Raw genomic sequence first — 27007 nt, forward strand, 5'->3', positions numbered from 1 at the left:
TGATGCACTAGGTTGGAGTTGATTACACCAAAAATAATGCTGACACCAAATTTGGTGTTTGGGTTGGAGATGCCCTAAGATTTCCATTTAACAAGTTTAACATATTTTTAAAGTTAAGTAGAAGTATGTTTACATCAAATTAATGAAATTTAGTATTTGATCAAGATGTAAATGGAGGTAAAATTACATATTTTCTCAACTTTCAATTTGTTTAGCCTATTTGATTTGATAGGGAATTTAAGAGAAAAAAAAAACTTTTGAATCTTGTGACTTAAATTAAAGTTATGTCCAATATATAAAAATGATCTTGAATCTTGTGGTCTTAAACATGTCGTGTAAAAAGTTAAAACCAAATAGTTGCTAGGGGGAATGATCATTATTTTTTAAAGAGATAAATGTCAAAAACACACCTAAATTATACCTTTTTTTTTAGTTTCATACTTAAACTATTGAGAGTGTGAGTTTCATACCTAAACTATCACTTTTTAATTTGAGAAACACACCTTTCTCTTTTATACCACTCTCATCATGGTGTGTGTAATATACTCTCTCTTTTATTTAAAAAATATTGTCACATCACACTCCACATGGACAAAACATTTAACCTTGACAAAAATTAAATAAATTATTAGTATTATTTAATTTTTGTCAAGTGGAATATTTTATCCAAGTGGAATGTCATGTGTCAAGGTTTTTTCAAAGAAAAGAGAGAGTGCATTACACACACCACTGATGTGCGTTTCTCAAACTAAAAAAATGATAGTTTATGTATGAAACTCACACTCTCAATAGTTTAGGTATGAAACTAAAAAAAAGGGATAGTTTATGTGTATTTTTGACACTTATCTCTTTTTTAAATGGACAAAAAATAAGTAGGTCAAACAAATTAAAACATATGATTATCATTGATTTGGTGAATCCTTCGTTATATCTAAACTTAATTGTATCAGAGTCAAACTTCAACATGACACTACTTTAAAAAAAAATATTTTTCTTTGAATTTTTTCAGGAAAAATGTTTACTGGCTATTTTCACAGATATTTTGATTGAATTGATGGGAAAAGAAAAAATAGTAATATTTTATACAGAAAAATTAGAATTTTTTTCACTAAGTGATAATATATTTTCGATCATGTATTTTTCTCAGTAAACTGATTCGGTGAAAAATAAGTAAAAAAATCATGTTCTATGCACATATATTTTACTTATTCGCGATGTATAACCTTTAATTGTTTATATCAGTGTGAATAGTCTTGCACATAAATGACAGTAGCAAAAGTAAAGAAAATTGGAAAAAAAAAGAAGCCATGCTTTGTTTTCATATACGAGGGAACGTAAAACAAAACATTCTTTTATCAATATATTTTATTTTAAAAATACAAAAATTATGGCGCGGCTCGATTGAACAACACATAATAAATATTTTTATTAGGCATGCAACAACTTAAAATTTTAGAAAAGTCTTAGCATGTGCTCTTAGGTGCCTTTACCTAAATAAATTAAACACTTCAAATATATAATTATCTTTTTAATGGAAAAAAGGTCTGAAATATATTCGAACTTTGATCGAAATTACAGTAAGGATATCAAATTTTGGAAAGGACCTTTACCCCCCTACACAATTTAATAGTGTATTTTAAAGGTATATATATGTCCACATGGACATCATAAATATTGCATAATTATAAATAATAACGTGTCCACGTGGGCACATATATACCTTTTAAAAACTCTATTAAATAGTGCAGGGGTAAAAGGTCATCCATAAAGATTGGTATCGTAACAACAATTTTGGCCAAAGTTAAAATATTTTTCAGATCTTTTTCACCTTTTTAATTGAACACATTAGCCTCAATTTATAATTTGTAAGATTTCATACATGGTCCAATTGGTATTTGATATAAAACATTTTTGTTTAGCTAATTTTTGTAGCATAACAATGACTATGATAGGATGTAGAGGCTCGAACAAAAAAGAAAAGAATAGAAAACTATCTCATTTGGCAAATACTCCTATCATATATACTAATACTAATGTATTTTTATATTTTTAAATAATTATATATTAACTCACTATTTAATAATTTTGTATCAAATTCCAATTCAGATACATCCTTTAAAATAGTCGAAAATAGAGCTCTATATATCGTACCCTTCTAAAGATCCATCCAAGTCAAAGTGCACATTCATGATCAAGATGACTATGAACAAATTGATATTGAATAAACTTCTACTTCTACTTGTGTTGTTATAGTTGGACTTCTACTAAATACAATATAGTTAGATCATAGATGTATCTATGACTTATTTTTTTTCTATGTATTATAAGTATAAATGTATTATAGAATTTTTTGTGTGTAAGTAGTTATCATTATACATTGAACAAGTTACATATATCGATATCAGATACATTGAATCGATTACATATATTTCAATTAGATTCACTGAACAGATTATAACATGTTACATGTATCTGAATCAGATACATTGAACAAATTATATGTATATGAATCAAATACATTATATTTAAATCTACCCATACACATTTATATACATGTATTTGGATACACGAAATATGCAAACAATCTCATAGTTTAATTGAATCATACACAAATTTTACCGTTGCATATTACGATGCGTTTAAAATTTATTTTAGCTACATGTAACATGATATATACTTTCCATTGAACAGAACAACTCACTTAATTAATTACTAACCAAAGAAGAATTATAAGAAAGAGACGAATTGAAAGCTCACTAATGTACCCAATTTAAAAGAAAATTAGTATTTTTTGAATCGTTTTTTTTTTTGGATAAGGTATACGTCATATACTCTGAAGTCGCTAGGGCTACATATTGATCAATTTCGTTCGATTTTGAAGTTTATCGATTCGACTTATCAGTTTGTAGACATGTTAAATCGTTATAGAATTGTTAAGATATTGACATATCGATTATTGATTTATCGGTTGTCGATCGTTATCGGTCTAACCATTCAAGATTTGACACAAAAAAATCATTGAAAATCAGTTAGAAACAAGGAGACAAACCAAATGAATCATGCACATAAGTTGAGAGACTGTATCTTGCTCAAAAGGAAATATTGTCAAAATGTAGAATAACATAGAGTTTGAGACAACCTGAAATAAAAATATGAAACTGAACTCTAAGAGCTTGTTTGACATTATTGTTGGGAGGTCATAATCACTTATTTTGAGATAGAAACACTTTTGTTGAACAAATAAGTGTTTGACAAACAGTAGAAGTGCTTTTAAATGGAAGCATAAACAATTTTTCTGTTGTTGGGAAGAAGTTCAAAATTTCTGCTTTTTTAAAAAAAGTAGAAGCAGAAACAAAAAAATATTTTTCTCAAGACTAAAATATACTTTTCATATATACATATTTACCCAGTGGCGGAGCTAGGAATTTCACAAAGGGTGTCCAAAAATAGCACAACTAAAACTCTTTTAAAAAATTAGAACTAGTGAGATACGAACATACGAGCACTTCCTCATTCCAAGGAGGTGAAACCACTGGCTATAACAACTTGTTATGTTAAGGGTGTCCAAAATATGTTTTTTAATCATTTCGTGTATCATTTTACTTGTATATACGGTAGTTTTTTCCGACGAAGGGTGTTCATTTGGACACCCTGACCACCATGTGACTATGCCACTGTATTTACCAATATATCTCTTATTAATTAATTAACATATTTCATAAGTTTGGTTAAATTTCATTTAAAAAATTTTATTTTTATTTTTATATAATAAATTTTATAATTTATTTTTACGTTTATATATTATTTTACATATTATTTTGCAAATTTAGACAAAAGGTAACAACAATATTTTTTCAAGAGTAGATAAAAGAAAAGATTAAAGATTTCAGCCTCCCAAACAAGGTATAATATTGATTGAAAATTTCAACATGTACATTTTAATTTAACAAACAAAAAAATAATTAATTTTTTTTATAATAGATATTTAAATTAATTTCTCTCTATAAAATAATCTTAATATTAAAAATAAATTAATAGTTGTCTTTTTTTGTAATTTGGCTCTCAAAAGTACTTTTTTAAAAAAAATCAATCAAACGAAATTTACTTATAAAAATTCACATTATCTTTAGATACATGAAATTTATTGTATCATTATTGCATGTAGGGGTGTTCACGGGTTGGTTTGGGTCGGTTATTGGTCAAAATCAAAACCAAACCAACTTAATCGGTTTTAAAATTATCAAAACCAAACCAAACCAAATATAATATACATTTATCGGTTTGGTTGTTTTCGATTTTGGTTTGGTTTGGTTCGGTTATTAACCATACATAAAAATAAAAGAAACAATTCATTCAAAACGTGAAAAAAGTGACAACAATCCATTCAAACAAAAATATAGTTAGAATGACTGGCATTACAGAACTTTCGATCATTGAATTTACTGAATAAAACTTCAAAATTCACTATTTTGGCATAGAAGGAAGAGACAATGACATTTTCAGTCCCACAAAGAATTTCCATAGACACTCATATACATGAAACCAATAAGAAAAATGTTCTCACCTTGGACATTTTTTCTTTCATAAGTAAATTACAAATAAATTTTGATAAACATATATAAAATCTTTAAAATTGTTTATGAATATAATATATTATGTATGTATAATAATAAAATTTATGTATGTAACTTGTTGGTTCAGTTCGGTTATTTCTTCAGGTTTTTTCGAGCAAAATCATAACCAAACCAAATACTATTGGTTCTTAACAATCTAAAACCAAACCAAACCAAAACCCAAATTAAATCGGTTCATTTAATCGGTTTGGTTTGATTTTTCGGTTTGGATTGGTTTTTATCCAAACCATGAACACCCCTAGTTGCATGTATCTGATCTCATCAAATACATGTATGTGGCGAACTAAAAATGATTCAAATGGTAATTTATGAAATTATTATGTCCAGACGTAATTACTTGCTTAACTAGCGAAATTTGTATTATTTCCTCAATTTTTTTGATAGATTGCACTTTCCTTTAATGAGTTTTATACCGTCTAAAATCAAATTAAACGAGTACTAAATATGGAATGAAAATCAATAAAATAAAATAATGATATATAATTTTGTAGCAAAATATGATAAACTTATAACTTCCAATTTCTCTAGCCAAAACGTTTGAGAAGCTAAAAGGGGTGGCAGCAATAGTATAAATTCTTTATTTCAAGGAAAAAGGCCTAATATACTCCATAACCTTTTCATTTAGAGCTAATATACCTTCATTATAAAAGTGACTCATATATACCCTTATTGTTATATAAATGACTCACATATACCTCTACCGTTACAAAATGAGTTCACATATATCCTTTATCTAACGGAAGTGAAAAAATTAGTGTTAAATTTATATTTTTGACTGTTAATTTTTTTAAAAATTATGTAGGGGTATATATGATCCTTCTAGCAAAGTTCAAGGTGTATTTTAATCTTTTTTCATACATAAATTATTTTTTTACTTCTTTGATTATCTATTATTTGAGTTTCTTATTCTTATTCTTATTTTTTTCTTTCATTCTTTAGTGCAAAGAAAACAATTTAAAACTAATTTTTTCGTGGCTATATTATAATTTAAATTTATTTTTTTTTGGCTATATTGTAATTTAGTTTTTGTATTTGTAAAAAAATTGGGGCATCTATAATAAATTTTACAACAAAATTAGTGAAACATAAATAAATTTGGCCATCAAAACAATAAATTCAAATTAGTCGTAGAAACAAATAAGTCAAAAAAAAAAATACATGTGAGGAGAATCAAATATACCCATGTGGATTTTTATATAATATATATATATATATATATATATTATTTTTATTTTTTTTCAAAAAATAATTAATAAATAATTTTTTTTTCACTTTCGTTAGAGGAAAAATGGTATATGTGAGCCATTTGTATAACAGTAAGGGTATATATGAGCCACTTTCATAACGATATATCAGGTCTAAATGACAAAATTGAAGAGTATATCAGACCATTTTTTCTTTATTTTATTATAATTAATTAACATGCATTTTACTTCATTAAATCAGTAACAATTTTATTTTAACATTTCTCCTTAATTCTCTAACAATTTCATTCAACATATTGAAGTTTATTTACGCACACCTAATACTTTTACACCAAATCACACTATTTTGTCATGTCTAAATGATGAATTAAATGTTTTATTTAATCATGATTAAGTGGATTTTTTTATGTAAACATGTTTTATATTCTTTGATTTTGTTTGAACACTGAAGTAATGTGCTTATTTTTTATTTATTTTTATTTATGTTGAGATATTAGACTCAAGTTGTGACAGTAAAGTGATCAGACTTCACTATAGCCAAGTAGGGGATGAGTCAAGTAAGATCGAGGTATTTATTAGAATTTTCTTAAATATAAAATTACACTAGTCATCTATATATATATATATATAAATAGTCAAAGAATATTTTTATATATTTATATAGTAGGTGATGAAATTTTCTTTAATTTTTTTTTGTGTATATTTATATTTTTATATTTTGAACTCCTTAATAAAATTATAGCCAACCTTACTACTATTAATTAGAGTTAAATTTCAAATAGATAAGTGGTACATATAAATGAATATATATCACATACGTGCTTATAAGTTATAGCAATGACAAATGCAAAAAAAAAAAAAAAAGGAAAAAAAATACTAATTTTTGTTTCCATGAATTGGGAGGTTATATAAAACATTCTTTTAATACAGGACAATTCTTGTTAAACTAATTATAGCAAAATATAAGTAAAACCTTTTTATATCTGTCAGTCAAAAAATTTGAGAAGCTAAAGTTCAAAGGAAAGAGCTTAATTTACGCCACGATTACATTCATTTTCCTTTTAAGGGTTGGTTATTTATTTTAAAATTAAATTTGCGATTAAAATTATATTATATTTAGTTGAAGATATAAATTTAGATTGAAATAAATGTATATCTAATATAAATTTTACTATTAATCTTAATCGTCGATATTGCAACTTGTACCATTCAACGTAGTGCATTATTATTTATCTCATCTGCCAGGTGAGATAAATTTATCCCAAAATTATAATCTTAGGACTATAATCCGATCAAAATAACTTTGTCCTCTAACCCACCGACCCTAATAGAACAATTCACTATAAAGGCCAAAATTTAATTATGTTTATAGTGAATTGTTCTATTAGGGTCGGTGGGTTAGAGGACAAAGTATCTTAAAATTCACCAGTTTTATAAAAATAAAATCTTTAATATTACCAATAATAGGTTTATAATTTTTGACCATATATCTTAAAATTTTAATATATCATGAATTATTATTATTATATGAATATACATTTTTCATCATTAAAAGATTTCATTCCCTTGGTAATCTAATGGCGAAGTGCTAACATTTATTTAGTATAAGGTATTAGCCATCGTTCTTCAAATTTAATTAGTTAAATATGCATACATTATTAGACATAAAGAGTTTTTATATCATAAATCAGTTGAAAATTTGTGTTATAGATTATGATATTTTCGTTCATTTTTCACCAAATCAATTCATTGGAAAAATATATTATGAGAAACAGATTTTCACTGAAATAGTGGAAAACCTCCTCATTTTTTCATATGAAAATAATTGTTTTTCTTTTTTTCATCCATTCAATCAAAATATTTGTAAAAGTATAGCCAGTGAACATTTTTCACGAAAAAAAAAGTGTTTTAAGGATATATATTTTTAGGTATTAACTTTTATTAGATTACTACAATAACTTCCCGATGGAATTTTCATTTATTAGACGGTGCTTGTTGGTTCATTTTTCTTCTCCAATAGTGAATACGACTTATCATATTTTTTTAATATATATTTTATTTTTGGATAACCTGTAGCCACCATGTAATAGAGACATCTCCAAATAAATAAATAAAATAAAAAATCTTTCTTCCAAAATTGAGAACAAAATAAATTTCAAAGTAGATTGAGTAAAGTTTTGGTTAATATTTTTTTAAATTATTTCCAACTGGATATTTAAATTTAATGTAACAATAAAATGGTAAACAAACAAAACCGTGTAAAAGTACAGCTTGCTTTTATATTCACAACACATATATACATAGATATAAAGGAGAGATTATTTTTCAAACTCAATGGAATATTTAAGGAAAATCTAACTGGATTTTAGTCATTGACAATATGATTTATTGTACTATTTATGAAAGAGAGAGGATTACTACTTATGGTGTGCACTTCAAGAATAGCGATAATGAATTTTTTTAGAATCTTTTTTAAAAAAGATTATATTTAAATTATATGCACAGACATAAACTTTTTTACATTATTGACTGTTAATGTCATCTAAATAGTCTGATTAATGATAAAAAGACAAAATTTTCATTAAGAATTTTCAAAATATAAGAAATATATTTTTTAAAAATAATTCTAACCTTATATATAATCTAAATATTCGGCGAAGGGTTTGGATGAATCCTCTTCGCCTCCCTAGCTCCACCCATGAGTTTGACACTCATTATCTTTTTGATTGATCTAATTGTAAATAGTTTAATCAATGACGGAATCAAAATTTTCTACAAGAAAATTTAAAAGTGTAAAGAAATAACTACACGAAAAAGTTGATAAATTTAATATTTATTATATATACATAAAAAATAATATTAACTTTGTATATATAATATAATTTTTCAATAGAAAAACTTTTGAATGAACCCTCTTCTACCCCTAGCTTCACCCATGAGTTCGATACTCATTATTTTTCGAGTGATCTAATCGTATAAAATATTTATTTTATAATTTTCAGTGTATAAAATTTAATTATGTTTTAAGTGTTAGTCTAGTTTTGACTTGACATAAAATTTAAAAAAAATAAAAGAAAAAATTGAATCTTCTGTTCTTACACTAAAGATTTATAAAATATACCAAAATACTCTTTGATTTTGAAATAAAAGAGTTTTCAAAAGAACGAAAAGATACATTTTTTTAAATCAAACTAAAAAAAACAAGACAAATAAATTAAACAGAGAGTAAAATCTTTTAAATTTTATGTTTATGGAAGGTCTTTATTAAGATTCCATAAATAATTTTGCCTTTTCTATGGTGGGGATTGGTTGGTCTATACTATACCTTCTTTTGTCCTTTTTGGTTCTTGTTTCCTTCTATAAAATACATATTACAACTCACTCACCTCTTATATAAAACTTCCCTCTCAATATCTTTTCAATATTATCTTCTCTTTTTTCCTCTACTTCTTCTTTCAAGTTCATACAAAAAAAAATGGAAGAAATTGATTCTTTATGGAGTTACCAAGAGGTAAGTCATTTATTTTCTTGTTTCTTCTAGTGTCATCCAGAGGCCTCTTATTAAAATTTGATTTTTTAAAACCATTGGGTTATGAATGCATCATTTAAGTTGGAGTTTTGTTTGGTTACATTTTAATCGCCCAGTACTGTTATTGGGTAGCCTTTCCGTGGGTTCGTAGAGTTGGGTTTTAGTGTCCAATTTTTACTCTGTTTTTGTATGTAAAGTACTGATGATTTATTGAATTGGCCAATACTGAATTTTGTAAGAGTAAATGATGTTGAATTCTCTTTTTCATAGTTGGTGATTTTATAATAGTGAATTGAGACAAGCTTAAATAGAAATTTATGGACCATTTGAGTTCATACAATTCAAATTGAGATGTAGTAGTTATTGTTTTTATTGCTGGCTTAGTGGTTTACTACAAACTTTTGTTGGGTAAAACTTTTATTACTAGTGTCATATGGGTAATTTTTAGTGAATTTTAAGAACTAATCATTGTTCACATATATTTTCTCCGTCTTAATTTATGTGCTACTTAAAAGTCAAATAAACTTTTAGTTACATTTTTAAAATGTCTTTTAGATATTTTGAATTGTTAATTGTATATACTCTTTGGTGTAGATTCCATAACTGTAAAAATTTCAAAATTCTATGACCTAATTTATCTTCAAAATTTAAAAATTTGACTCTTAAAATTTGAACTGTGCCACTACTTTTCTAATTTTATAATATTTGGAGTAGACTGATAAGCTTCATGACCTTCCTAATGGCCCCTCTTTATGACTTTGCTATACTCCCAACTTTGAGTAACTTATTTATATTCTAACAATTATTATAAAAAAAATAGTAGTTGCATTTGAAAATTCTATTAATTGCATTCAATATATTAATATTTCTTTCATGACTATGTGAAATGAGTTTAAAAAATTGATTATTTTTTTGTGACTTTTTTGTAGACTATGGATGAAATGAAACAAAAGCTTTTGTACACAAGTCTTGAAGTTGAAAGACTCAATATGGAAGCAAGTGAAGAAAAGAGGAAGAACAATCAATTAATCCATCTCATAAAATTAGCTTATCAAGAAAGAGATGAAGCAAAAAATCACCTTCACAAATTACTCAACAAAATAAATCAATCTCAAATCAACAATATTGATAGTAGTCCTCTTGCTACTACTACAATTGAATCAAATAGTCTTAGTGAAACATACAACAATTCATCTCCTATTGAGTCATTTTTGGATGTTGTTTCATCTCCTGATCACCTTTCCAATTACATTGTTCCTGTTATCGCGCAACAAGTAGCTAAAATTGATGATGATGATCAAGGTTCGTTGGTTATCGATAGACTTGTCAAGGGGAAGACATTGCCTCAACAAGGCAAGTTTCTACAAGCTGTGCTTGAATCAGGTCCACTATTGCAAACATTACTTGTAGCTGGTCCGCTACCTAGATGGCGTAATCCGCCTCAATTTAAACCGTTACATATTCCTCCGGTTACGATTAAAAGTTGTGAAGGTGGGATGATGATGAATAATTATGGTCAATTTGGTTCATCATTGATCAACAATCCTCAACCTTATTTTGAGATGTCTTGTGCATCATCACAAATGTTGTCACCTTATTTAGGTCCAAATTGTAACAATTTTGTCCATATAGACAAGAGACAAAGGTTGCAGTGACACAACATTTTTGTATAAAACTGATTTTTAAGTGAAATAGCTTTAACTTAATGATTCCATCTCTGTTTCAACATTTTTTTTATTTGCTTTGTGATTTCTTTTCATATGTTGTAAGTCTTGTTGGGAAAACAGACCAATTGCATAAGTATTGACTTTGTCATGAAAAATCACAAGCAATTACCTTTAAAATTTAACAAAGACTTGTATATTGCAAATTAACTTATGCTACTTCAATGGAGTCCTTATAGATTATGAGGGTTGACTTTTCAAAAAAGTTATGTTTCATGAATAGATGTGTTTGTTCAATTTAAGACCTCAAAATATTACTAACTAACTCAACAAGTACATGGTACACATTAAACATTTGATGGGAGGTAGCATATAATTAGGGACGGCAATGGGGTGGTGCGGGCGGGTGCGGGGTGGGTTGAGGTTAACTCGCAAAATTTTCAATCCGCCCTGCCCCGTCGCACATAACATTTTTTTTCATTTTCAACCCGTCCCACCCTGCTCCGTATAGACCCGCTCCGCATGACCCGCCCTACATACTTTCTTTAATATTTTCTTTTTCTAGTTAAGTTTTATTCTAAAAATAAAATTCATTTTTTCATTAAGTTGTATTAATTTTATAAGATAGTGACTTAAAATTTTATTATTAGAGGTCAATTTGAAAACACGTACGAAATTGAATTACTTTTATTGAACCATTTTATTTACTATCTTGAATATTTTTGTAGCTTTAAAGAAATTATCTTAATAAATAACTCTATCACTCTTATAACATTAAAATATTAAAATTAAAATTAAACCCATATAAAATCATATATACCAACAACCTGCCCCGCCTTGCCCTGCATTAATTTTAAAAAATCCACTTCAACCCATCCCGCATCCCACCCGCCCCACATAGCCTTGAACCCAATCCCCCAACATCCCCCCATTGCCATCCCTACATATAGTTAATGTAGTAGTCAAGAAAGCAACTTAGTTTATGTAGTTCGGTTGCTAGAAAACATTTTTTGAGTTGAGATTCTTGAATTTTAAAAGGTGTGAATGAGAAGTGAAATGTTTTTATTCAAAAGACACCAAGAGGAAAGATAAAATTTGAATAACACATTCACATCGAGTGAGTTGTGACTTTTTTGATAATACACAATAACAATTGTTGATAATATCCTTTGTTGGCAATATAAATAAAATAGTTTTTCTCATTGTTTTTTCTTAAAAAAAAAATGAGTTTTTTGATCCTCTATTGTTCTTCTTCTTGCACATTAATAATTCTCGTGTGATTTACTATTGTCAAGTGAGCTCAAAATTCACCACAAATTATGGTATAACTACATTAATAAATAAATCATTCTATTGTAAGAGTATATATTCATTACCTCAACTACCTTGATCAGAATAATTTCCTTAGATACACACTATAGATTTAGTGGAAAGTTTGTACTAATCGTCAACTATCAACTGTTCAATTCCAAGAGCATATAATTTTAACTTATTTTTATCATTATATACTTATAAGTATTTTTTAAATAAATTGAAACACTCCAAAAATATTTAAAAACTATTTTAACTTAAAATCATTTAAAATACGTCAATTCAAACCAACTCGGAAAATGTTCACCAACCATTGCAACTTCAAGTTTCACTGTGTCCTTACCGTTACAGTCTCAGAGTGGGTCCCATTCATCTGACGTGTCCCACAGTAATTACCGAAAAAATAAATTAAAAAAGATATTCGAAAACGGAACATCAAAAAGAGGAAAGCGGTCAGCCCCTCGGTCTAAAACCTCATTCTCCACTTCCCTCCCGGAGTAAAATCACCGGCGATCTGCAGAACGGGACTCCGACGACCTTCCGTAGACTTCTCATCCGTAGTGATCTTCATGTTTCACTTTCTCCTTTATCCCTTTTTAACATTTATATAACGTAAAACGAAACACACACAGCTGCGCATAGGTGTTTTGTGTGTTGTATTGTATATAGAGGTGGCTGCGGTGGGTAGATTGGATGGATATGGCGGAGCCACTATCGCCGCCGTTGAAGGACAACAAGCTTTTCAAAGGAGTTTTTGCTGTGGGCGGAATCATGTCTACTCTCGTCATCTACGGAATATTACAGGCATATTTCTCAAAATCATCATCTTCATTACATATTTTATGTAATTAGAAATAAGCGTAATGAAACTTTGTATATATTTCAATTTAAATGACTCTATTTGACTGAGCATGGAGTTTGAGATATTCATTTTGACTAATGTATTATTTCAGTGGTAGCGAGAGAAAATATCAAATTGATGGTTGCAAAGTCGGATTGATATAAAAAGTATCACATCAACTTTTGTAGTTTGAATTTTGTTTAATTTGAATGATTGGAACTAGGGATAGTTTGATTGAAAAGAAATGGTGCAATCACGTTGGGATGTTCTAAAACGGAAAGAATGTCAAATAAAGTGAAACAAATAGAGTATGTTCTACATTATGAAAATGTATAATTCCTTGAAGTATCATTGTATTGCTCGGTACTTATTTTGGTAGGAGTGGTAAATGTAATTGTACAATATTGTTAAGGGTTTTAGGAAGAGAGTACTACGTATGACCGTAAGGGAAAAGGAATATGAGGGGGATATACTTGCAACTTTGGTAACTTATTCATATGTAATTGACATAAAAAGGGGAAAAATAAGCTTTAGTTATTAGTGTATATTACGTAGAGCATTTTAAGACGTTTTTGTCTAATGCGTTGGAACATTGTTGAGTTGTTTATCTGACATCGGATATACAAAGAAATAGAAAGGGTTTTTTAAAGGTCTTGGTCGACTCGACTCATTGCCGCTAGTTTTTGGTTTAAATATTTAGATTCTTTACTAGGTCAAGTTGGCAACCTTTGGCACACCAATATTCATACTCGTAGCTCTGCATGGAGTCGTGTGTGAACCTCAGATTTAGGTTACACTTGCAGAAGGACATTGAGTTATATATAAAAGGCTCTCATTGAATAAGCAAGTGCATCTAAAGGAGTTGAAAAAGGATTGGACAACCACTCTACTCATTGCCTTAAAGTTTGGGTTGAATATGTAGATTCTTGTAACAAATTTGATAATCCGAAAAGCTTTTGATGTTAAGTATGCAACAGGATGAAATGGAGGAATAGCTTTGGGTATTTAAGCTTTTAGAGCATTGGGCTAGTTCTTGCCTAATATGCTTTAATTTTGCTAATTCTAGAAGTTTAAGTGTTCCATTTCTTATTAGGAATCAATGAAAGGAACGTTTTTGGTATTAAATTTTAGTGTAAAGCATTTTCAATTTATTTATTTTAAAGGACTTGTTCCTTCATGATTTGGCTATGGATAGGTAGAGGTAGATCGAAGAAATATTGGGGGGAGGTGATTAAATAGAATATGACGCAGTTGCAGCTTATCAAGGACATGGTCTTAGATAGATAGGTGTTGAGGACACAAATTAGGGAAGAAGGTTAGTAGGTAGAAGTGTGTCTATACTAGTAGGTACGCGTGCATTGTCTTGTTGTCCTACTACTAGTCGTAGTATTAATCTTGTAGTTTCTTTTTCTTCGATTTCTATTACTATTTGTTGTTTCGTGTAGTTATAGTATTGTATTAATGTTTCAAATTCTTTTAGTACTCAAGATTTGTGCTTTCAAGGGGCCCAAAGGATTTTACAGAGGAAGCCACAAGGTGCGGGTGTCCTGCAGGACAAGTTCTGTTCTAAATAAACTCTTATAAGTGCATTATATAGTCAGAAGAGGCCTGCAGGAAAAGTTCTCTTCTAAAGAATCTCTCGATAAGCAAGTTAAAAGAGGCACAAACACTTCATGTATGAGAAATATACATGCAAAAGAGCTATTGAGATATTTCTCTCTGCAAAAATTGTGCCAATACAAGTCAGTATGATTGAGCTACGTCACTTTATTCATCTGCCTATACAGTATTTTGGAAGTATGGATCTCATGTAACACATCTGACATACTCATTTGAGAGATTACTTAAATAAAGTTGCTAAAGTTACCATCACTTCATGTGTGATGTTTCAAGAAGAACTCAAAGATGGAGGGTTATTCTCTCTTCAAACCAATCCATAGATGATGAGTATGGAACTGTTTCAGCGGGATAACTGGGGGTCCCAGCTCTTCAACATTTCTCTTACAAGCAATAGTGTAGGGCTTGTCATGAATGGGCAGTGGCTATGAGATCTATGTTGTGTACAGTCAATTTATATGTGTGTAATGACTTTCCAAAACATAGTGAGTAGCTACAATTGTGTAATCCAGTGTTCAACCATTCCCTAACAATGGAGTCCGTGACTTTGAAGGGCATTATTGAGTCAAGCAACCGAAACCGAGAAAATAACTCATATATGAGCTAATTATAACTAACTAATCAGCTTGGATTATACCTAGCAAGACCGTTTTGCAGTTTACTCGCTAGTGCCATCACTCATTGGATGAGCCATTCTATTTGTGCCAGTTGAGTACGTTTGTCAGAGACCCAGGCAAAAAGCTTTGTACCTTACCACAAAAACTTTGCTATCAATATTGTCTGGCCCAGTTGCTCCAAGTAGACTGAACCATTTGACTTCTGACATTAAGAGGAAGAGAAGCCCTTTTGAGTAAGGGCTCTTGAATTAGAGTTCTAACTCACCTTCTTCTATTTCTACCAAAAAAGAAAAGGAAAAAGAAAAAGAATTGAAGGGGAGCATATGGAGGAGAGGAATAGAGCATAATACTATATTTAGCATGCTATAAAACAAATTAGCATAAACGAAAACTACAAAATTTTAGGTTCTTTCATTAATAACTAATAAGTAGTCTACATTCACTTATTCTCTTTAGCAGTTATCATTTTTGCAAATTTGTTCCTATGCCCATTTCCAAAGTTCAAGTGCTTAGGCTATATGCGCCCTAACTAACACTTAACCCGAGTATGTTGTAATTTAGACATCATTTGAGTTTTACAGTGGGAGCCACATCGTGCAATATAGTCATCTAGATTCTACTTAGGCAGCTTACCAGTATTACACATAAAACAACTCTTCTCTCTGTGTTTATGTCTCTTTTCTGTTTTCAATTGATTCTCATGCAAAATCTGCTGCATTTTCTTTCTTTTACTTCCAGAGTTTACATGTTAAATAGACTCATAGTAACTTATACCCCCCTGCTCACCAAAAATGAAGGACTGATGTGATCACCTAGGAAGCAACTGTTGACAATGATCTTTGTAGCATTCAATTCCTTGATCTATATCCTCTTCTCCAGTTTCTTAAATTGAAGATACAACTTAGTACAAAAGGGCATCTTCACCAGTTAACACAAGTAATTTGAGGTTTCGTCTGCACTTTGTTTCTTTAGCTGCATATTTCAGAGAAATGGCATCTATAAGTATAGCAGCATCTATGCGCTGTTCAACTGGTTACGTTGATCTCATGTTTAATCCCATATTTATAAAGCAACACATTTTTGCGTTTAAGTTGGATATTGCATATTTTTATTTCCTTGACATGATGATGAAATTTGTTCTTGCAGGAAAAGATCATGAGAGTTCCTTATGGACCAAACAAAGACTATTTTATATACTCATTATTTCTTGTCTTCTGCAATCGGATTACCACCTCTGCAGTCTCTGCTGGAGTTTTACTGGTACAATTCCAGGCTATAAGCACAGATGACTTATTCATCTAATACTGCAAATGTACCCTTCATGATTCCAATCTCTTTTGAGAGCCTCTTGACGAGGCAGGGAATGAAGTCTTCAGTATTTGACAAGTGATTCTTGGGAATTTTGTCACACACCGTACTAAGCATTTGCCTCCAATTCTCTGATTTGCAGGCAAGTAAGAAGGCATTGGACCCAGTAGCTCCACTCCATAAGTATTGTATTGTTTCTGTGTCTAACATCCTTACAACAACTTGTCAGTATGAGGCAAGTTTTATCTTCTTCCTTATACATGAAAATGAAGTAAAAGACAAAGGAGAATACATATAGTAAGCATTAAACAAAGAAGATTGTGAAAAGAAAAAAAAAACACATATAAGATTTGGACAGATAAGATGTAAAGAGCTTTGACAATTGTGAAGTAATTTCTAACAAGTACTGATAGTTTTGATTCTTGCTCAGGCTCTCAAATACGTCAGCTTTCCTGTTCAAACCCTGGCAAAATGTGCCAAAATGATACCTGTAATGGTAAGTTAACTTGCCATTTAGGTTGTGTTGTAATTGCTGGAAAATGTAGTTTTTATAGTTCCTGGTAAGACTGGTTTGGAATTATGTAGTCAGCTTCAATTTTATAATTTGTTTGAGTGTTGGCATTGCTGTTCAGAGGCTTGTAGCTATGACTTCTGGCCCGTGATACCATATCCATCTACTTTGAAACAATGAAATGTGAATTTGCCCATTTGTATGAAAAATTTGTGAAGCACTAAAACTAAAGTTATAAGGTGTTTTCTAGGTATTCTTTTGGCTATTTTAGGACATATAATTTCAATAAAAACCACCTCATTTGCTAAAGTTAAAAGTAACCTTTTTTCATTTGTTATTCTGCCTCTTTGCATCTCGTAGTTATACATTGTCTCACCTACAATGTTTTGTTTATACAAGTAAAACACTATTGACTATGCTTACCAATTTGATACTCATCTTACTTTTCCTTTTGTATTCATGCAGATCTGGGGCACTATCATCATGCAAAAGAAGTACAAAGGACAGGACTATTTCGTGGCATTCCTAGTCACACTTGGCTGTTCATTATTTATTCTATATCCGGTAATAACTAATGTCTTCTTCTAAACACCTTTGTGTTTCTCTGAATTGCCACTAAGCCAAATTATTATAGGAATTATTTTGCATGAATCCTTCATAAATCTTTTGCTTTGTATTAACCTTTTCTAGTAGTCATGATTTAGCAGAGGAGACGTTGTCTCAAAAGAGTTGTCATCTCTGGGAATCTTGCAGATTTAGGGAAAAATAGAACACAATGGAAGTAAAAGATCCATATATGTGAGTTACCATCTGGATTAAGACACAATCATGTTGATAAGCTTACAGTAAGGTCCAATGTTTGCTGGAGTCATTTTAATCTTCTACATTTGTATGCCATTAGAAAATATAAAGAACTATTAGTGCTAGACAACCTAAATTATTGGATAATGGAAAAATATTGTTTCAAATGGAGCAACATGGATAGAGGGATTTTATACCTAACCCCAACTATAGAGCTTGGGATTAAAGTATAGTTGTTGTACTGGATCTCCAAAAACTCAGAGGAGTGGAAACATACATGTCTAATGGACAGGTGCAATGGCCTAAATATGTTACGAGCTCTGAATGAGGGATTACTGGGTTGAAATTCCTACACTCTTTTATTGGGAAGACATTAAATGGGCAGCTTCTACTGCACCTACTGGCTCCCTAGAACTTTCATGCTGACCTGAAACACCAGAACAAATAGTTTACTGATTCCATATCTTTCGAATGAACGATTGCATGACATTATACTGTTTACCTTGTTGAGGGACTGTTTTGAAGCCAGGTATTTTATCCTTCTAGTCCATATTAAGTGAATTGTTGGGGTATGGCACACCCTTCAAGGAAAATGCTTAAGGACATAAATTAAAGGCTACTTTCCACTATTACCCTTTTGATTATTTCCAAACTAGTCTCCTAGAAAATGTAAAGTAGTTAAGAACCTTATTAAATGAAGGTTAAATATGGAAAAAAGTCCCGACAATTTTCTTGAACTTTGAATTATTCACTTATTTTGAACTATGAAAGAAGTCCCAACAATTCACTTAACATGGACTAGAGGGAGTACAATTTATTATCCCGAAACAGAATTATGTTCTAGCGGCTGATTCTCCAAACTAATATACGGACTTACTAACAAGATTATTGTTTCTGGCACATGTGTTTGTGCTGGGTAGTGTTCAGAATATATTTTCCTGTGCAGTTATATCCTCGAGGCAATATTTTTACAGTTTGTTTTTGGTTCTAGGCAGAAGGGGACACTAGCCCATACAGTAGAGAAAGGGAGAGCACCATTTGGGGAGTTTCTCTTATGATGGGCTATCTTGGGTATGAATTGATATAATCCAACATTTTAAACCTTTGGTCATTGAATTAATGAATGTTAAGAGAACCAGCTGGATTTGATTAACTTGAGACTTTCTTGAGAATGTGTGCCAGAGATCTAGAAAACTAGGTTCAAGCTTTCTATCTCATATCTTGTATTTGAATGAGTTTTGTTTATCTTAAAGGTTCTTATAGTGTTCTCTCTTTTTCCTTCCTTGATATACTGTCTTTCACCTTATTCGCTAAGATATCCAGAAAAAATAATCTGACTCCTAATGCTCTATGATTGGAGCATCCAAGTCAATCAAAGGTGGAGAAAGATCAGAATGTGCTTTATAGACCGTATGAACGATTAACACTTAATACATAGAAACTAGAAAGTCATCTTTTGTTAGATTTCTGGTGAACAAATTATATGTTACTTGGCATATCAAATCCATCTCTTTTGCTTTTGCAACAAATTCTTACAATTCTATTTACCTTATTGCTCAACAAGCTCTTTTAATTGTTCACTAGCAGATGAGTTATTTTGAGATAGGAGTCAAAAATAAAAATATCAAAACTTCACCCCACAAGCAGATACAAAATTCTAACTTAAGAGGCAAATATACCCTTATTCAGTTCTCTTTCATTAGTTTTTATTAAAAGGAGAAATTTTGTTATCTTAGAATTGAATTGTAGTTTGTTAGCGTCTGAAACAAGGTTTTAATAAAGCATTTGATCTCACAGGTTTGATGGATTTACGAGTACATTCCAGGATAAACTTTTTAAAGGCTATGATATGGAAATACACACTCAGATATTCTACACAACTGTCTGTTCTTGTCTTCTTAGTTTCACTGGTAAGATCTCAATTATTGCAGTTGCAAAACCAGTTTCTGCAACTAATGAGTAGTGTGTTGGAGTTGATATTAAGATTCAATATTACGCACTCAAGGGTGTGGCCTAGTGGTCAATGAAGTGGGTTTATGAGATCTCGGGTTCAAATCCTAGCGGAGACAAAAACACTAGGTGATTTCTTCCCATCCTTTGGAATTAGTCGAAGTGCGTGCAACCCTAACACCAGGGTTAAAAAGAATTTCAATCTTACATCTACAAAGATTACAGGACTAGCTGCTGAACACTTCTCTACAAATTTAACTATTTTGTTATTTTCCATGTCTTCTCACTAAGCTTGTCATCTCCAATAATTTCCATGGTTTGCTGGGAAGACGTATAAATCACGGTAGATGGTTAGTTGTTGGTTGAGTGTTGCCTCGCTCTCTTGTCGGATAGGGCTTGGTGGTAGTTTGGAGCACCGTATCTGCTTCTCCTTTCATACCAGTAGTATTAGTGGTATTCTCGTAGTTTCTTGTTCTTCGATTTCTGTTGCTATATGTTGTTTCTTGTACTTTGGTTATCGTATTATTTAGCTATTGTTATTGTTTTTCTTTTAGAATGCTATGTAATCCTTCCTTAGTATTTACCCTGGCTGCTTCACTTTCGCACTTTCTTTTTTCCCAAACTGCTTTGAAATGCTTTCTTTTTCTTTATTTGAGCCGAGGGTCTATCGCAAAATAACCTCTCTTCCTCCACAAGATAGGGTAAGGTTTACGTACACACTACCCTCCCCAGACCCCACTGGTGGGATTACATTGGGTTTGTTGTTGTTGTTGTAGATATTTGCTGACAACATTTAAATTGATTCTATAAATTATCTGAAATGCAAATTCATGCAACAGCTGATGAGTATGATGGCTTGGTTAGCTTCCAAGCTCAAGTGTGTTTGGCCTTGAATTATGTTTCAGTTTAGATCCAAAATTTTGACTATTCATAGCACTATGTGCCTTCCAATTTTCCTCAATGTTCGTAATAACATCCATGCTGTGTACTGCATATTATTTGAGCTTTCTATTACATGATTGTGGATGGAACTCCATCCCAGACATCTGCATTCACAAGTGCAGAAATTCTTGACAGCTACTTAAGAATGTAAGGTTCAATGATATGCAGCAGCTCCTACTGTATTGTCTTTTTTTGTTAGGCAGGATATTCAGTTGAATGACACATTTTAAATGTTTATGGGTATCCCAAGTTTGTGTTAAGAATGTTTATCTAGTTTATGTTCTAATGACTAGATATGACTAGTGTTTTATTTCCCATTTAGGTATGATCATGCAAGGCAATCTTCTCATGGCAATTGATTTTGTATCTCGCCATCATGATTGTTTCTTTGACATTGCTCTGCTTTCGACTGTAAGTTGTTTTAAAATAGATAAATCTTGATTTTCTTAAATGGAGATTCTCTGTTCTCTGCCAAATTGTGCAGACTCGTTTCTGTCATTAAAATGTAATTATATCTGTTTACGTTCTTTGTTACAGGTAGCAACAGCTAGTCAATTCTTCATTTCGTACACAATCCGCACATTTGGTGCTCTAACCTTTGCAACCATTATGACCACAAGACAGGTAATAAGAAATAGTTCAAGGGTTTGAGAAAGTTGTTATGCTCTCCACTAAGGATGTGTTTGATATGAGGGAAGGGCAAAATGACTTCCAGCTCATTTTCGATGTTTTACATTTTCTATCAAAAAGGAGAAAAATGACTTCCCTCACTTATGGGTGGAAGTTTTTTTTTTTTGGGTGAAGGTATTTCGTTAATTGAAAGACATCAAGAAAGATGCAATAGTACAAAAGTACAGAGTAGGCAAAAAGATGCAACAAATTAACTCTTTATAACTGTATATCAAGTTATGACTAGGGAGCTAACAAAGTCCGGAAAATGGTCAGTGCTAGTAAACATCTAGCTTTGATGGAGTGATTAGGCATTGAGATTCCATCAAAACCTCTTCAATTCCTATCGGTCCACAATACCCAAAAAAGAAAAATTATTGCAGGGATCATTAACCAAGTCTTCTTGATGTTTTTATTACTCTCCATAATCTACAACTAGCATAGGCCACTTTCACATTATGTGGCATGACCCAGTGAAGTCCAAAAATAAAAACATGTTCCCCAGGTCAGCAATGATTGCACAATGTACGAAAAGATGGTCAAGTGTCTTAGGACTATTTTGGCACGTATGACATCTGTGAGCAAACTAAAAGCTCCCTTCTGTTGAGGGTATCTTGTGAAAGACAATCTTCATTTAAGGTAATCTAGCTGAAGCAGATAAACTTTGGGTGGTAATTTTTTCCTCCATATTAGGCCAAGAGTCAATTATCCCATTTCGAGAGTGTAGCATTCTTTTACAGAGTCTTGTTGTGTCCCCAGATCAAGGAGTCAGTTGTGTCTTCTACTATGGTGCTCGTCCAGTTTGGGCAGCAGGCTTAATAGACTATCCACCTCTCAATCCTGTACCAATCTCCTGAGATGGCATGGATGTCCCAACTATTGCCAGTTCTGTTCTGCATGAAAGTCATTTTCCTTGCGACTATCTAATATTAGTCTCTAGTATTCAAAAGTTTAATCAAAACACTCACCAGTTAGCTGATATTATTATTGATTTTTAATAGATTATTTTTTCTGGAAAATGTTTTTCACTCACAAACCAAACACCATAAATATTTTCAATCCTAGGAAAATGACTTCTGTCTTACCAAGCACACCCTTGGTGGCCTTGTGCCTAACCAATACTAATGATGCTCGATTAAATTGATGTAGTTGTTGAGCATTTTGCTGTCATGCTTGTGGTTTGGCCATCCCCTCAGCTGGGAGCAATGCGTTGGAGCTGTAAGCATTTACTTCATTGTCTCTTGGCATTGGAAGCTGAAACATCCAGTTTTTTTGTTTTATTTGGGGAGAAAGTTGTTTTACGGTTAATTTCATTATTTTTTTCAGGTTATCGTCTTTGGGGCCCTTTATGCAAGAAGCTTCTTAAATACTAAAAAGAAACCACCGTTGACTTTGGAGAACACAGAAAATAGAGCTTCTAGTCCTCCAAAAGGAAATCCATAGCAAGACCTTGAAGGATTCCGATGTTTGCAGTTTAACTGATTTGACTTTGCCCTCTCTGAGATAAAACTAACTAAAGGTGGAATAGATAGGACTTCAATTGTAGGGACTCCGCGTGGAAGACTAGCTTTCTGGTTGGTATTTAACAACTTGAATCCAAGATTTGAAACACATTTTAACAACCTGCCTCAGGTATTCACTATTGTTGAAATAGACACCCATAAGCTATAGAAGTACTGAGTTTTGTCCTTCAAGTTTCTATGTGTTCTTCCCCATTTTTCGGTGCTACAGAAAGACTCAGCTTTGGTGGAGTTGTAATCTCTCTCGAGAAACAAACTACAGTTTTATCTTGGCAGAACCAAAACAGATAGTATATTGCATTACTTTATGGAAAAAAGATGTCAGGTTTTATATAATATGACTCTTGAGTGCTGAATTTCTTGTATAGGCAGATACACTATGGATGCTATTATATTTGTTGATTCGATCAATGAACCAAAAGAAGTTCAACTTGGTTCATTTTCCCGGAAAGCTACTCCAAGCATTAGTGGCGGATTGAATTAGTACAAAAAATAAATGTGAGTATCAGACACTGACTAGGCTAAAAAAAAAGGGAACATTTTTTTGACGCAATCGTCCTAAACTTGGAGATCAAATTACAAAACCAATATCATGAGGTAAATGATAAGTCCATTGTTTGTGAAAATATCATATGTTGGTGTAACCTATATGTAACTGAGTTTGTGTATTATTTCTCTTCCTTTTCAATCTGTTTGTCTTAGTTATTATTTGGAAAGTCTAAGGATATTTTTCTTATTACGACTCTTTCAAAAAATTTAGTACTAAATATGGTACATTAGTATTAGATATTGTGATTCATAATGTATTATTTTTTTTTATTTCTAAATATGTAGATTTTATTTCGAAAAAGTTCTGAATTCATGTCGAATATTCGTTAGTTTAAAGGTTGTACATCGAATCAAGCCAAACAAATTGATAAGAAAACAGTATCAAATATCAAAGATGAAAGTTAAAATATATAAAGTTGGAGAAATTTGTCATGTAGTGGCTGTAGTTTAGTGGTAAGAATTCCACGTTGTGGCCGTGGAGACCTGGGCTCGAATCCCAGCAGCCACAAAATATTTTGCTTGTTTTTTTTTTTGTTCTTCAGCTTTTCATTTTCATTTTGTGTTTCATCATTCATGCAATATTGATTAGGCGCACCAATTTGGGCCTCCTAATCAAAATAGACCCAATTTACAAGTACATAAAATACTCATGACTCATCTAGGCCTATTTAATTATTTTTAAGAGAAACTTAGATAAATTTCACTAGTTTAGGAGCTAATTACTTCGATACACTCTAGTTTGCAATATTACATATTTTCTCAAATTTTAGTGCAATTAGATACGTTCAAATACATGTATCTCAAGATACATGAGGTTAAAATTAGGTGTAATTTGTTTTTGATACATTGTATTCAAGTGGATTCGCATGTATTTAGGATACATAACAAATCTCACTCGCCTCTCTCTCATCTCGATCGTCACTCTCTTATGTATCTAGTGTTCCATATACATGCGAATCACATCAGATACATGTATCTAGTGTGATTCATATGTATCTTGGATCATAACAAATCTCACTCGCATCTCCCCCTATTTTAGTGTATCTGATAGCAAAAATGCATGTATCTAAATGCATCTTCCTTAATATATGGTAGAAAACTCTTAATTAGTGATAAAATATGTAATATTTTGAAAGTATAGGTAATAGTAAATATGGTAGTGAAGTATGTAAAATTATGTAGTTTCTCCTAAAAAATAACACAAATTCCATTAGTTCTAGACCTAATTACGTGCTTTTACTCTAGTTTTTGAAATTACCTTTTGTACCACATTTTCTTTGCTAGATATATGTATCTGGCATACTCAGATACACTTATTTCAGATAACCTGTTTCCAAATGTGATTCACATGTATCTTGGATACACTTACACTCTCACTCGTCTCTCTCCTATCACAATCGCCTCTCTTCTTTGTCGCTTGCCTCTCTCCCTCTCTCAATCGCCTCTCTTCCTATGTATCTATATTTCAGAATGTATCTGGTGTTCCATATACATGTATCTAGTGTGATTACATGTATCTAACTTAAAGTCTAGCATAAAACTATTAATTAATGAGACAAAATGAAATTATTTCAAACTATAAATCAAATTAGTATTTATAATAGGAATTTTGGTTTTTGGGCCGGGTCATGCTAGGAATTAGATATCTTTTCCTTATTTTTTTAGAATCAAAATGTTATTTGTTACAATTTTGCCTCACGTATGACAAATTTTGTTTACATAAGTACACAAAGTGTTGTTATTAATTTTGCTCCAAGTATGACATATTATTTGTGCTTGTCAAGACCTAATTTTAAAAATGTATGTCCTAAATTTGAACTATCAACGTCTTCATAAGTTTTAGACCTATGTACTTGAAATTGGGAGTAACTTTTACGAAGTTTTGACTATAAAATTTCGTTCTCACCAATATTTTCAATTTTTATTTTTTCGTTTTTAGTCCATTTTAAAAAGGACAAGTTTTTAGTCGATTTGTATTTGAAATCGTTTTTAGTCCATTTTTCACTAGGATAAAACATGATTTTTACCCTATTTTTTTACACTGATTCAATCAAAATATTTGTGAAAATGGTCACTGAATATTTATAAATGAGAAATTTCAATAGAAAAATAACCCTCACAAACATGTGATTACAAAATATTTAGAGCAATCTTATATAATTAAGTTCATTAGTAGTAATTAAAGATGAACTACTTATGCGATGAATAAACAACATTCACCACTCCAAAATGGCTTATCAAACAAGAGAAACGAAAAGAGTTGGATAAAATTAAACGAGATATTATAGTCTAAGAATGTTTCTTTATGTTCTCCGATTGTACGATGACAACCAAGAAGCATTGCATATTGTCCGAAATTCGACCTTTAATGAACGAATCAAACATATTGAAGTAAATTGTCATTATATTCGGGATAAAATTACTTTTTCTAGTTATGTTTCCACTCATAATATCTTTAATAAGGTGTCACATTATAAACACTTGGGGTATTGACTATAAACAAAATGGTTATATGTATATTTGGTAGTATATATGTGTATATTATAAATTATGATTATGCTAAATATAGGAATTCTAGGTCTAATGTATTAGGATTTGGGTAGGGGAATTAGGAATTCTGTTATTTTCTTGTGTATATATAGATAGTATAACTAATGAGATGGGGTGAAATTTTTTCCAACTATGTTATGCTCTCATTCACGATTCTTTGGATTTTTAGAAAATATTTTCTTTCGTATCAAACATAATTAATTTTTCCAATTATCCCTTAGAAATATAATGCGTCCTTTTCACCCAAAATAAAATATTTGAAACCTATATTGTATTGTAATGTATTACTAATATATCTAAGTTGAAGGAGTTTCATTTTTTAAATTGAGTGTATGGGAAAGGAAAATAGGCGAGAGAATTATAAGGTGAAAATTGAAATTTTACTAATAAAATGAAAATTTAAACAAATAATCAACTGAGCTATTAAAATTTCCAATACGATAATAATAACATGTCAAGAAAAAATCTAAGAAGGAGCACGAATTTTCATTCAATTAAAAACGCTTGTGTTTTCTTTTATCAGTATAAGCACACGTAAACATAATCATTAACATAATGACGTCCATATATATTTATTTCCTAGAAATATTATATTGTCCTTATATTATTTATTTTTTTAGGTAATAAAAATGGCATCCTTTTGAGTAAACAATCCTTCCCAACGATTTTTTTTTTTTGGAAATTTTTACAAATAGCCATTGTAATAAACTTAGTTATACTCCATTACTATGTTTCCTTTCGTTTTAATCCATTTTAAAAAGAATGTCTTTTTCTTGTTAGCAAATTTTT

General features: G+C 30.7%; 2 protein-coding genes and 1 non-coding gene across 3 annotated transcripts; all 3 read left to right on the forward strand.

Moving 5' to 3' along the window:
- The first annotated feature begins 9244 nt into the window (after positions 1 to 9244).
- On the forward strand, positions 9245 to 11089 carry LOC102578640 (uncharacterized). The gene is made up of 2 exons (XM_006366857.2): positions 9245 to 9350; positions 10298 to 11089. Exons 1-2 carry the CDS (start codon positions 9315 to 9317, stop codon positions 11021 to 11023), a joined length of 762 nt encoding a protein of 253 aa, XP_006366919.1. The 5' UTR covers positions 9245 to 9314; the 3' UTR covers positions 11024 to 11089.
- Positions 11090 to 12794: 1705 nt separating this feature from the next.
- On the forward strand, positions 12795 to 23558 carry LOC102578977 (UDP-galactose/UDP-glucose transporter 5B-like). Its single transcript, XM_006366858.2, has 11 exons — positions 12795 to 13147; positions 16565 to 16678; positions 16869 to 16961; positions 17157 to 17222; positions 17703 to 17801; positions 19030 to 19109; positions 19836 to 19948; positions 21253 to 21341; positions 21468 to 21554; positions 22749 to 22817; positions 22926 to 23558. Exons 1-11 carry the CDS (start codon positions 13037 to 13039, stop codon positions 23040 to 23042), a joined length of 1038 nt encoding a protein of 345 aa, XP_006366920.1. The 5' UTR covers positions 12795 to 13036; the 3' UTR covers positions 23043 to 23558.
- Positions 23559 to 24104: 546 nt separating this feature from the next.
- TRNAH-GUG (transfer RNA histidine(anticodon GUG)) lies at positions 24105 to 24176 on the forward strand. Its single transcript has one exon. It is a non-coding gene; the product is annotated as a tRNA-His (tRNA).
- The last annotated feature ends 2831 nt before the right edge of the window (positions 24177 to 27007 follow it).

The sequence above is a fragment of the Solanum tuberosum genome, unplaced genomic scaffold (assembly GCF_000226075.1).
Source record: "Solanum tuberosum cultivar DM 1-3 516 R44 unplaced genomic scaffold, SolTub_3.0 scf00681, whole genome shotgun sequence".
NCBI lineage: Eukaryota > Viridiplantae > Streptophyta > Magnoliopsida > Solanales > Solanaceae > Solanum > Solanum tuberosum.